General features: G+C 38.4%; 1 protein-coding gene across 4 annotated transcripts in view; it reads left to right on the plus strand.

The window, feature by feature from the left end:
* Positions 1–8,702: 8,702 nt before the first annotated feature.
* Positions 8,703–13,490, plus strand: part of MFSD6 (major facilitator superfamily domain containing 6) — a 30,005-nt gene continuing 25,217 nt past the window's right edge. Inside the window, exons 1-3 of one of the 4 annotated variants that reach the window (XM_038421881.2) lie at positions 8,703–8,807; positions 9,866–9,892; positions 10,009–11,583. In XM_038421881.2, coding sequence (XP_038277809.1) covers positions 10,064–11,583 — 1,520 coding nt within the window. In that variant the 5' untranslated portion in view covers positions 8,703–8,807; positions 9,866–9,892; positions 10,009–10,063. The remainder of the gene's footprint in view (positions 8,808–9,865; positions 9,893–10,008; positions 11,584–13,490) is intronic. The other 3 variants (XR_006278059.1, XM_038421880.2, XM_038421877.2) reach the window with 3 other exon arrangements.

Genomic DNA, 13,490 nt, shown 5'->3' on the forward strand with positions numbered 1-13,490 from the left:
ATGTAAATATAATTTTGTGCACATATTGTTGAAGATACTTAACTCATCAAAGTCCTTCTGTAAGTGTCTACACTATGTATATAAAAAATTATGGCTTTTGCACTTAATAGGCTCATTTTTTGAGGCTCTCTAACTTTATATTGCTTTTTGATTCTTAACTATGCTGAATTTCTTGTTAAAATCAAATATTTATGCTATATATTTAAGTATTAGCAGTTCCTCCTAAGGTATCAAACCTAATCACCTGTTGGTTTCTAGGTGGAATTTAAGGTGCTGGTTTTGGTCTATAAAGCCCTATGTGTATGTCTACACTGCAATTAAACACCCGTGGCTGGCAAATAGCTCAGGTCAGCTGGTCCGTGTCAGCTGACGCAGGCTCACAGTACTGTAAAATTGCAGTGTAGACATTTGGACTTGGGTTGGAGCCCGAACTCTAGGAACCCTGCAAGGTGGGAAGGGTCCCAGAACCTGGGCTCCAACCTGAGCCGAACCATCTACACCGCAATTTTATAGCCACAAGCCTGAGCCAGTTGACACGGGCCAGCTGACATGGGCTAGCCGCAAGTATTTAATTGCAGTGTAGTCATATCCCGAGTGGCCTGGGATCTGCCTCTCTGGGAGGCTGCTGCTGTGTCCCTGCTATACTGCTGCACTTGCTGCATGGAGGCACTTGAGTTGTGTACTCCTTGATTTAAAGGAGATGGGGCTAATGATAGGACACTTTCTATGAAGGGGGGCCCCTCAATTCTGGCATTCAGATTTGTTGACTTCATGGCACGCTACAAAGCACACATGTTTTCTCAGACTTTTGGGAAGGGTAAGTGCAGGAGGAGAATTGAGCTTTCATGTACTCGATCCTTTCCTTTGATTATAGGGATTGATTTGTAGTGCCAGGTTGGGCTGCCTGGAATAGATTGCCTCTTTGTATTTTCCAATTCCTTGTACAATTGTGTTCTTTTAACTATCAGAATGCCTAGAGTCAGTGTGAATAAGCACCTTTTGTGAAATTTAAAAATAAATAGAAATAAGTGTTTTAATGGGATACTTTAATGTGAAGAGAAATTACTTTGCTTTGTGTGCAACCTTCTTTATATTACTTTGAGTTTAAAAGCCTGCTATTCTCTGCTTGGCCTCGCCAAAAGATTCTACCTGTTTCAGGCTTGTATGTGTTATATGTCACTATATGCAACAGAAAAACTAAATTGTCTCAAGACAGTGGGGTGCCTCAAAAAACACACATGTTTTCTATGATTTTTTCTACCTGCTTTAGGAACAAATCAGATTGTTTTTTCTCTTGTAAAGATTTTTATAAATTTATCTTAATTTGATTATCTAAAATTCATTCTTTAATGTTAAGTATTAAAATAATCTACATAAGATGTCTGGTTAACGTATATTGGGAAATATTGTGACAGCTGGCTCCTGCCAGCCAATTGACTATAACAAGTCACTGGGGTTTTCTCTTGAGGGTAATATTAGATATTAAAGCTAGCATGAGACACCCACTTATCTGTATTCATTTCTCAGAGCAAAGTGTTGCCTCCCTTTTCTCCCTTCATTTAACAGTTATTGTGGAAGATCATTATTAAAGCTAGATGATCCTTTTGATGATTTCTTGGCAAAAAATCAGCCACAAAATGAGTAAAATGGTAGATTTGACTGTTTGAAGTAAAACCTAACTAAATACAGCAGAGGTGAAAGAAAAGGAACACTGACTTACAACAGAAGGAATCATTTATTTTTCAGATTTCAGAGTAGCAGCCGTGTTAGTCTGTATTCGCAAAAATAAAAGGAGTACTTGTGGCACCTTAGAGACTAACAAATTTATTTGAGCACATGCTTTCGTGAGCTACAGCTCACTTCATCGGATGCAACAGTGCAGGTGGCTTCCTCTCTCTGCATCTGTAATATGCATCCGATGAAGTGAGCTGTAGCTCACGAAAGCTTATGCTCAAATAAATTTTAGTCTCTAAGGTGCCACAAGTACTCCTTTTCTTTTTCAGAGTTTTTCTTGCATATAGCTGATTTCTTTTTAGTTGAGGATAAGTAATGATAAACACTCACAAAAGAGAGGAAGGATAGGCTTGTAATTAAAAGGAAGCCAGTGTAAGTTTATGTAAGTAGTCTCAGAGGAAGGGTGGTCTCATAGACTGAGTCTATGCATCTATTCTTGGAACAGCCACAGACTTCCTGTGTGATTTTGGTCAGGTGGCTTCCTCTCTCTGCATCTGTGATATGGGAAGAATAATACCTCATAACGGAGAGGAAGTGTTATGAACTTCATGTTGGGGAGGTCTTCAGATATTGAAGAACTACATACATAGTTCTCCCTTTTGTCTGTGTGAGTGATTTGGGCACTTTAACTTCTGGAAAGTTTATTTGCCCTGCATGTTGGGAGACAAGATCCCTCTTGGTAGTATCACATAGGTGGATTTGTGCAAAATGCTACACCTCACCTCTTTGCAAATGGTTTATTAGGCTGTTCAAGATCTGCCACAGCCAATCCTTTAATCAGTACAACTAAATTGGAGCACGCGTGATCTTTGCTAGTGGCTACTCTTCAGTTTAACCTTGTCACTTGGGTAAGTTGGTAAAAAGTGCCTTCAGAACTTATGTTCGCGATTTCTATGATGAGGTCAGAACTCAGTCTTTAGTAGCCCATGGCTAAAACTCCACGCTCAATCACCATGTTCTTCTAAGGCCTTGTCTTCACTAGGTTTTTTTTTTTTTGGCTCCAATAAAATGCCAGTTAAGTCCAGATAGTTAATACATTTGTAAGGGATCTTGTCTGGACTCTCTCAATATGTTTGTTCCTGGCTACAAATGTTTGTAGTTTGCTCAAGCTGATCCTTAGAACTATAGTCCACACACTGTCCCTTAGGACTACAATTTTGTAGATATGGAAAATGTTTTTACAAAGCAGTAACATTCGTAAAATTTCAGTAGTGATGTTAAACTAACCTTGGAATGGGGAAGGTATAGGCTATTCCTCTCACTTCAAATTATACGTAACTTTATAAATGTTTTTGCTGCTGCTTAATCTGATTTCACTGTAGAGCTGCCTAATGTCCAAGCTGTGCTGCCTTTTTGTTATAAGTTGGAAAGCCATCGTTTGAACCATTGTAGTAAATTCCAAAGAACCTATTTGTTAGTTTGTTTATTTCCACTACTTCCCCCCCTTTTTTTTAATTAACACCACGTATAAAAATTGACTCTGCTCAAAATCTGAAAAGTAATCCTGTGAAATTTCTGCTAATGCTGCTACTGTGTCCTATTACTGAAGCGTACATAGTGTATTACTAATGGAATTCAATGGAATATTTACTTCAAAATTTTTGTTTGATGAAATATATTTCTATAACATTTTGCTAAGAAGTTTATGGACAACATACAGTGAAAATACAGGTGTTTCTATCACATTACACATACATAACAAATTTAGAAGAAAATAGATGCAAGAGCAGATGTAAAAACATATAAGGAAAAGATCCAGTAGCTTAATATTTTTAAACCCCAACAATAATAACCCCAACAATTGTAAAATATTAGTTATCAATAAACCTAATAAAATTAACATACTCAAGAAAACATAAATCTGAAACCTATTCCAATTGGAAAGGAAACTGAAAATAAAAAGACAAATTAGAATCATGCTTGTTGTGTTTAAAAATTCTTTGTACATTGCCACCCAAATATTTTTGATGCTAAATCAGATAGTTTTGAATCCATATGTATAGGATTAGGAATACAATGTGTTTGTTTTTGTTTTTAATCAAGATTATTATGGCTTCTCTTGACCTAAGAAGAGCTGATGTCAAACTGCATGACATTTTGCCACTTGATCTTGCAATGTAAGAGAGAACTTGTCTATCATTGAGAGAAACCAAACTCTGACACACTAACTTTTAGCAGCTAGAATTAGATGAGCATGTAGATACCTTTTATAGGCTCATAAGGTTAATATGAGGGTAGAGAGTAAGGCCATGGTCCTTCAATTGACTCCTATTAAAGTCAGCGGGGTTCCACCCATGTATAGGGGGCTGCCCACCGACAAGTTGCAGAACCAAGGCAGGCCTAAAAGAAAAACTGAAGAACTCGTCTAATGTGGTAATCAGTAGAATTTGTTTTGTCTGTTTTTCAACCAAAAATGAACAATAATAGAAAAAGTCCACTGTAAATGTGCAAAAGAACTTGTCTCAGTGATTCCAGAAGTCTAATTAAATTGATTAGTATTTAACATACCAGTTCTAACGTATACTCCAAAAACTGGTTTTAAGAGATTATCTTGTGATATTAGTGAATAAGAGCAAGAAAAATTATTTTCAAATTTGACAACACTGTGCATCAGTTAATTAGAAAGCTTCTGAAATTCGCAGTACTGCCAACTTAAAAATCAAGATTCAGGCCCCCAAAATTATGACATTGATTTAAAAATCATGAGTCTTAAGAACAAAAGGTCACTTTTTTTTTTATTTGTCTTCTGGTTTTAGAGCCTTTAGGGTTCTTGTTTTCAACCTTTTCAACTATGAGAGCTAGAACCTTTTTTTGAAATGAAAGAAGAAATTCTCAGGTAATATTATTCATCAGTTGGGGTTGGTGAGAAAAACACCAAGTATTGCAACATTCATAGTAAAATCCCAGAATTGGCAACACTGAACTTGTTTAAAAATTTCAAATTCTCACAGACGATTTTGTAATAAAAAATGCCTGCAGATAAAATCAATCACAATGCTGGAGTCTAGAGAAAGAGATTAGCTTTCCAGACTAAAATTTAGATTATATTACTGGGCCACTGCAGCTCATTCCACAAACATAAGAACGGCATATGGGGTCAGACCAATGCTTCATCTAGCCCAGTATCTGTCTTCCAACAGCAGCCAATGCCAGCTGCTTCAGAGGGAATGAGCAGGGCAATTCTCAAGTGATCTATCCCCTGTTGTCTAGTCCAGGCATCTGGCAGTCAGAGGGTTAGGGACACCCAGAGTATGGGGTTGTACTCCTGACCATCTTGGCTAATAGCTGTTGATGGCTCTATCCTCCATGAACTTACCTAATTATTTTTTGAACCCTGTTATACTTTTAGCATTCACAACATAGAATATCAGGGTTGGAAGGGACCTCAGGAGGTCATCTAGTCCAACCTTCTGCTCAAAGCAGGACCAATCCCCAATTTTGCCCCAGAACCCTAAATGGCCCCCTCCAAGGATTGAACTCTCAACCCTGGGTTTAGCAAGCCAATTCTCAAACCACTGAGCTATCCCTCCCCCCAACATCCCATGGCAATGGGTCCACTGCATTGAGTGTACGTTGTGTGAAGAAGTACTTCCTTTGTTTTAAACATGCTGCCTGTTAATTTCATAGGGTTACCCCTGGTTTTTGTGTTATGTGAAGAAGTAAATAACATTTCCTTATTCACTTAGATTCATAGATACTAAGGTCAGAAGGGACCATTCTGATCATCTAGTCTGACCTCCTGCACAGTGCAGGCCACAGAATCTCACCCATCCACTCCTATGAAAAACCTCATCCATGTCTGAGCTATTGAAGTCCCTAAATCATGGTTTAAAGACTTCAAGGAGCAGAGAAGCCTCCCTCAAGTCAACCATGCCCCATGCTACAGAGGAAGGTGAAAAACCTCCAGGGCCTCTCCAATCTGCCCTGGAGGAAAATTCCTTCCCGACCCCAAATATGGCAATCAGCTAAACCCTGAGCATATGGGCAAGATTCACCAGCCACATACTACAGAAAATTCTTTCCTGGGTAACTCAGATCCCATCCGTCTAATATCCCATCTTAGGGGATTCGGCCTATTTACCCTGAATATTTAAAGATCAATTACTTACCAAAATCCCATTATCCCATCATACCATCTCCTCCATAAACTTATCAAGAATCTTAAAACCAGATAGATCTTTTGCCACCACTGCTTCCCTTGGAAGGCTATTCCAAAACTTCACTCCTCTGATGGTTAAAAACCTTCGTCTGATTTCAAGTCTAAACTTCCTGGTGGCCAGTTTATACCCATTTGTTCTTGTGTCCACATTGGTGCTGAGCTTAAATAATTCCTCTCCCTCTCCTGTATTTATCCCTCTGATATATTTATAGAGAGCAATCATATCTCCCCTCAACCTTCTTTTAGTTAGGCTAAACAAGCCAAGCTCCTTAAGTCTCCTTTCATAAGACAAGTTTTCCATTCCTCGGATCATCCTAGTAGCCCTTCTCTGTACCTGCTCCAGCTTGAATTCATCCTTTTTAAACATGGGAGACCAGAATTGCACACAGTATTCTAGGTGAGGTCTCACCAGTGCCTTGTATAACGGTACTAAAACCTCCTTATCCCTACTGGAAATGCCTCTCCTGATGCATCCCAAAACCGCATTAGCTTTTTTCACAGCCATATCACATTGGCAGCTCATAGTCATCCTATGATCAACCAATACTCCAAGGTCCTTCTCCTCTTCCATTACTTCTAATTGATGCGTCCCCAATTTATAACTAAAATTCTTGTTATTAATCCCTATATGCATAACCTTACACTTCTCACTATTAAATTTCATCCTATTACTTTCTCCACACCAGTCAATATTTTATAGCCCTCTATCATATCCCTCCTTAGTCATCTCTTTTCCAAGCTGAAAAGTCCCAGTTGTCTTAATCTCTCTTCATATGGAAGCTGTTCCATACCCTTAATCATTTTTGTTGCCCTTCTCTGTACCGTTTCTATTTCTAATATACATACTCAAGGTATGGGCATACTGTAGATATAGATAGTGATTTTATATTTACTGTCATCTTATCTGTCCCTTCCCCAATGGTTCCTAACATTCTTTTAGCATTTTTGACTGCTGCTGTACATTGAGCAGATGTTTTCAGAGAACTGTCCACAATGACTCAAAGATTTCTCTCTTGAGTGATCGCAGCTAATTTTAACCCCATCATTTTATATGTATAGTTGGGATTGTGTTTTCCAATGTGTATTACTTTGCATTTATCAACATTGACTTCGATCTGCCATTTTGTTGCCCAGTCACCCAGTTTTGTGAGATTCCCTTTGTGACTCTTCACAGTCTGCTTTGGACTTAACTATATTGAGTCATTTTGTGGCATCTGCAAATTTTGCCACCTCAGAGTTTACCCCTTTTTCCAGAATTATGGCTATGTTGAAAAAACACGGGTCCCAATACAGACCCCTGGGGGACACTGCAGTTTACCTCTCACCATTCTTAAAACAGATCATTTCTACCCTTTGTTTCCTATCTTTTTATCCAGTTACTGATCCATGAGAGGTCCTTCCCTCTTATCATGAGAGCTTACTTTGCTTAAAAGCCTTTGGTGAGGCTCCTTGTCAAAAGCTTTCTGAAAATGCAAGTACATTATATCTACTGGGTCACCCTTGTTCACATGTTTAATGACTCCCTCAAAGAATTCTAATAGATTGGTTGAAACTATAGTAAAAAATAGAATTATCAGACACATAAATAAACATGATTTATTGGGGAAAAGTCAATATGGCTTTTGTAAAGGGAATTCATGCCAATTTGCCTAGTACTAAAGTTAGTCTTACCAGCCTGTAATTGCCAGGATCATCTCTTGAGCCTTTTAAAAAAAAATTGGCGGTGTATTAGCTATCCTCCAGTCACCTGATACAGAAGCTGATTTAAATGATGGGTTACATACCACATTTAGTAGTTCTGCTATTTCATATTTGAGTTCCTTTGGAATTCTTGGGTGAATACCATGTGGTCCTGGTGACTTATTACTGTTTAATTTATCTATTTGTTCCAAAACTGCCTCTGACACTTCGATTTGGGACATTTCCTCAGATTTGTCACCTAAAAAGAATGGCTCGGGCATGGAAATCTTCCTTTGATCCTCTTCGGTGAGGACTGATGCAAAGAATTCATTTAGCTTCTCCATAATGGCCTTCTCTTCCTTTAGTGCTCCTTTAGCACCTCAATCATCTGGTGGCCCCACTGATTTGTTTGGCAGGCTTCCTACTTCTGATGTACTTAATTTAAAAAAAGCCCAAAAAACAACTACCTAATGCACATTGGTTTAATATGGAACAGAACTTAATAAACATCACTGAAATAGAATAATACCTGTGAATCCTATTAGGTTGGAAAGAAATCTTTTAAACTTTAATCCCTGGTCAGTTATTGCCCTTAATGTTTGGGAAAAAATTCTGAACTATAATCAGATTTATTTAAAAGGATAATCTCTGCCTATCTCAATCAACAATGAATTAGTAAGCAGGCAAAACTAAGCTTCCAATTTGATTCTAAAATATTAGAGATTGGAATCTTGTGAGGGCTTCTCAGCTTTTTAAGAATAGGAAATTAAGTTCCTTATAGAATATTAAAAGAATCAGTGGAGAAACATGTTCTATATTTCACAATTTAAATATTATGACATTAATAAATTTCAGTGGAACAGTTTATCAGCAATCCAAAAGAGTTTGAAACCACTATAATTAGAATTTAGACCTTAAAAAGTTCTGCTTTGGAATGTAAGTTGATCCAGAGTGAAAAACAAAAATATATTGCTTCAGGCAAGAGAGTATCTACTAAATATTTAAGTTGAATTGTTTTGTGGAATCTCTTGGCTTATCCAGAAACATGCACTGAAATATTTATTTAGAATGAAACATATTTACATTATATAGTTTGTGAATCTAATTTTTTTTCCAGGTTAAGTTTACAAATACTAATGCCACAAAATCTCAAATTAATGCAATATGTCTCCAATCTGGTAGCCAAGAACTAATGGACTGCACTTCTGTGTGAGAGACCAATGTTTTGTTCCCCGTAAGGAAAATTACTAATGGCTAACACTATTATTAAGATCTTTTATGAGCACCTTACGTATGAAAGATGCTCTTAAAAGCAAAATCTAAATCCTGGTGGCTTTTAAAATTGTTTTTTAAATTAATTATTATTTGTAAAAAGGTACGGGATTGACCTTCCTAAAATCCACTGTTTCTCCACAGAATAAGTACGGGGCCTGCAGTGGAAATACGTTTTCTCCTCAGTCCCTCTTATATTTCTGAATCTTGAAAGGGATAAAAGATCATGTCTGTTTGATCCTTGCCCCCTGCTACTGAGGCTTCCAACCTAATTGTGAGGATGATTTTTATGATGTAGGTACCTGTCCTCTAGGAACTAGGGGGCCTTACTTTTCTTTTTCCCAGAGGTGCTGAGCAGCCACAGTCCCACTTACTTCAACTGAAGTTGCAGATGCTCAGCATTTCTGAAAATTGGACTCCAGTTGGAGATCAAATAATTTTGCATAGGCCTTCAGGTGTAATGGATATGACTGGTGAAGAAGAGCTCCATATCTCATGACTTGTCTCCTGAGTCACCTCATTCCCTGTCCTACGGTTAGTTAAGCAAAACTGTAAATACTGGTGTTAGATTCTTAGGAAAGCAGATGACTTGTAGGGGGGAGATTTCAAAGGCACAAATTTCAGTTAGTTGCCTAGCTCCTATTTGTGCCTTTGAAAATCTCTCCTGTAATAAATGTAAAGAATGATTATTGCAGAGAGCTACAGAACTTCTGCTGGAAGATAAATTGCTATAGTAGTGGCAGTGTCTGTCATTAAATCCACTTTTTCATGATTGCCAGTATTGTCCGTCATTATCAAAGTGAATTAACCATTGAATACAATGTTTCAGAGTAGCAGCCGTGTTAGTCTGTATTCGCAAAAAGAAAAGGAGTACTTGTGGCACCTTAGAGACTAACAAATTTATTGGAGCATAAGCTTTCGTGAGCTCCAGCTCACTTCATCCGATGAAGTGAGCTGTAGCTCACGAAAGCTTATGCTCTAATAAATTTGTTATTGAATACAATGTTTTTCTTTCCTCAGCTCCTGAGGTATTTATGGGCAAGGCATATCAGTAATAAAAAGAGGCTCTTTTTCTTTTATTCCTCAGTGCCTGATCTTCGATGATTGCACCCTTCTTTCTCTGTGTTGTGCTTTAACTGTAGTCTATTTTATTTGCCCTACAGGATAGCTGCAGTCATTGTGGAGAGTGTGTTGAGTATCGGATGCTTGTGGTGAGCTATGGCAGCTGATGATAAAGTTGCCATTTTAACTGATGATGAAGAAGAGCAGAAGAGAAAGTATATGCTTGCTGATCCTTTCAGTGGAATTTCCAAGGAGCAAGATCTCCAGCCCCAAAATGAAACCCCTTCAACGGAGACCACCACTGTCCCAGATGAGGAGCTAGACTGGTTAGAAAGGCACTGTGTCAAAATAAACAATGATCTTCTGATCTCCAAGGTCTTTTATTTTTTCTTTTATTCTGCATATGGCTCCCTTTACCCATTGCTTCCTGTGTATTATAAGCAGCTGGGCATGTCGCCCAGTCAGAGTGGACTTCTGGTGGGCATTAGGTACTTTATTGAGTTTTGCAGTGCTCCTTTCTGGGGAGTGGTGGCAGATCGCTTTAAAAAAGGGAAAGTTGTCCTTCTCTTTTCGCTTTTATGTTGGATTTTATTTAACCTGGGGATTGGATTTGTTAGACCAGCTACCTTAAGATGTGTACCAAAGGTCCCTCCACCACCACATCCTTCCAATGCCAGCCACCTTTTAACATCGCTGCCCCAAAATGCCACCATTTCTTCTCTACTAACTACAGCTAGTGCTACATTACAGAAGGGTCGTGGGAAGCGGGGCCTGTTAGCTAACAGTCCCCCAACTTTGGAATGGTTTTCATTTTCTGCTCAGACCAGAAATGGAGACCTTGCCTTGGATAACAACAATACAAATTTTGTTTCAAAGAATACAACCACTAATCCAGGACTGCCAGAAAATATGACCCATCCTACACCAACACCTGTTGTAACCACGAAGCCAGTATCTTCTGACCATGTCATGCTGGTTTATGATCATCAAGAAGTAGAAGCTATCTTTCTACTCATTCTCTTGGTTGTCATTATAGGAGAGTTTTTCAGTGCCTCATCTGTTACCATTGTGGACACCGTGACTCTCCAATACCTTGGCAAACACAGAGACCGCTATGGCTTGCAGCGAATGTGGGGCTCTCTGGGCTGGGGACTGGCCATGCTGTCGGTGGGAATTGGTATAGACTATACCCGTATAGAAGTGATCATCGAAGGTCTGGGCTGTAAAGATCCTGAGTACAAGAATTACAGGATTGTTTTCATAGTCTTTGGTGTACTGATGTCAATGGCACTTATTGTGGCCACCCAGTTCAGATTCCATTATAACCACTACAAAGAAGATGAAAACAAGAGGAAGGAAGTAGAGATCCCACAGGTGGATGGAAATGCCTCCACTGAATCCTCTGATGACACCCCCAGCAGCATAAGCCAGTCTCAGTCATTCAGTTTTTGGGACCTGATAAAGCTCCTTTGCAGCATACAGTATGGGTCTGTGCTGTTTGTGGCTTGGTTTATGGGGTTTGGGTATGGGTTTGTGTTCACCTTTCTCTACTGGCACTTGGAAGACCTGAATGGCACTACCACCCTCTTTGGAGTCTGCTCTGTCTTGAGCCACGTGTCTGAGCTGACTGCCTACTTCTTTAGCCACAAGTTGATTGAACTGATTGGTCACATCAGGTAAGCAAATGACAATCACTAAAGAACTGTGCACATATTATTAGAGCCAAGTGTCTAGAATATTAAGTTGAGTTAGCCTCATGTTTCTCTATTTTAAATAGTCTCCTCCTGTGAATCTGTTTTTTGACTATATTTGTGCTGCTTATAAATGAGACTTCTTTTAAGTTATGCTCTTCCTGGCTGAGCTGGACCAAGAATGGTTCTGCCTGGAGATGAACCACCTCACTTATCTCTTCATTGTTGGAGAGCACCATCGGTGAAGATGTCAATATTTGCCAGCACCATCCCTAGAAGTATTTCAGGGAGTGATATTGTGTTTGTGCTAGAACACTGTACGTACAGAAATAGTGTAATCTCTCTGATATACCAGGCAAGGTAGGAGTCCAGTACAATAGAAACAGAAGAGATAACATAAAGATTCCTGTAGCATTTACCCAATATTTAAAAAAAAAAAAAAAAGCTAGAAACTGGTGAAAGTTTACTATGAATTTTTTTCTAGCAAGCCTTATTTTTAATATGATCCTTTCCCCCAATTTCTGTCAAATTCCTAATGTGGCACAGTGAATCTGTAATATATTCCAGTGCTAAACTTTATATTACAAAAATGTATATAAATACCGTGAATACATTCTCTAGAGAATGGGACTAGGTTATGGTCTCTAACTTGGAGAACTGTTTACTGTGGATTTAAACAGTGAGGCAACACTTCTCCAAAACCACTCTTGCCCCTTATTTTAAAGATCTCTGTCCTGACCTGCGTACACTCAGATACGTGACTGCCTGATGAAAGAAATGTCCATTTTAAACATGTATATGATGTAACTTATAACACCCAAAATGTTTTCTCAGCACTTCAGTGATATTTGGCAGTGTAACCTCTAAAGAATTACTTTTAAAGTGCATCCCCAATGATTTTGCTTCAAAACTCCACGATTTGTTTGAACAACAATCTATTCTGGGCTTGTTTATCTTGAAGTGTGTAATATTGTTACCATCTTTATGGTGGTCCCCTAAACAGAGGCAAAGCATAATTTCACAGAACTGTATTTGTAATCTTGTTCCCATACCCTCTCCCAATACACCTGAGGATCCGTTATCTAGATGCCTGGGCGTTTTCAACCTTCTGGGTCATGCAGTTTTTTTTACATCCTGTCCTGTTTGTTTTCAGTGAGTTGATCCCACTGTTGTCTCTCTTGACCTCAGCCAAAGGTATGTTTCAAATGATCTCTCAAGTTACTTTGCCTGGCACTTGGGATATCAAATTTTATACCAAGTAGAGTCTTTAGGCTTTTAATTAATCTAGAGCCATTATTTTAAGCTAACCAGTATACATTTTTCTGTGCTGATCACAAGATGTTCTCTCCCTTCCCTTCACTTGTTTTTATTGGTGAAGCAGGATATCTTTCTTCCATTTAAGTGGATTGCATAATAAGGCTAAATAGCTTTCATAACTTTAAATTTTACACATAATTAGTTAACAATTTACTGGCACTTCTCAGGGAAAGGAAAAAAGAAGAGTGTAATTTAATAGCAAAAGATACTTTTCGTTTTCAGCTCATAGACCATGCTGAAACATTGAGACGGTCTCTACATCTGCAGCATGAAAATGTTTTGTTTTTGGCATATTAAATTTGCTTTCCTCCTCTCGTATGAAGTGTATTGAATATTACCCTTATGTTATGTGACAGGCAGTAGATGGATTGCAGTCTAAAAAGATATGTATTTCTCCTCTGACATTTAAAGTGTCTGTTGGAAAAAGAAACATAAATAAACTGGTGGAGTTATGAGGCACTGTGTTTTGACAAGAGGTTTTATGCCAGATGTGTGCATATAGTATTTTCATTACTCTAGATCTAGATGCATTTGGATGGAAAAGGGAAGTGGAAGGAGTGATCATGGAAGGGAAA

This window comes from Dermochelys coriacea, chromosome 11, assembly GCF_009764565.3.
Source record: "Dermochelys coriacea isolate rDerCor1 chromosome 11, rDerCor1.pri.v4, whole genome shotgun sequence".
Lineage (NCBI taxonomy): Eukaryota > Metazoa > Chordata > Testudines > Dermochelyidae > Dermochelys > Dermochelys coriacea.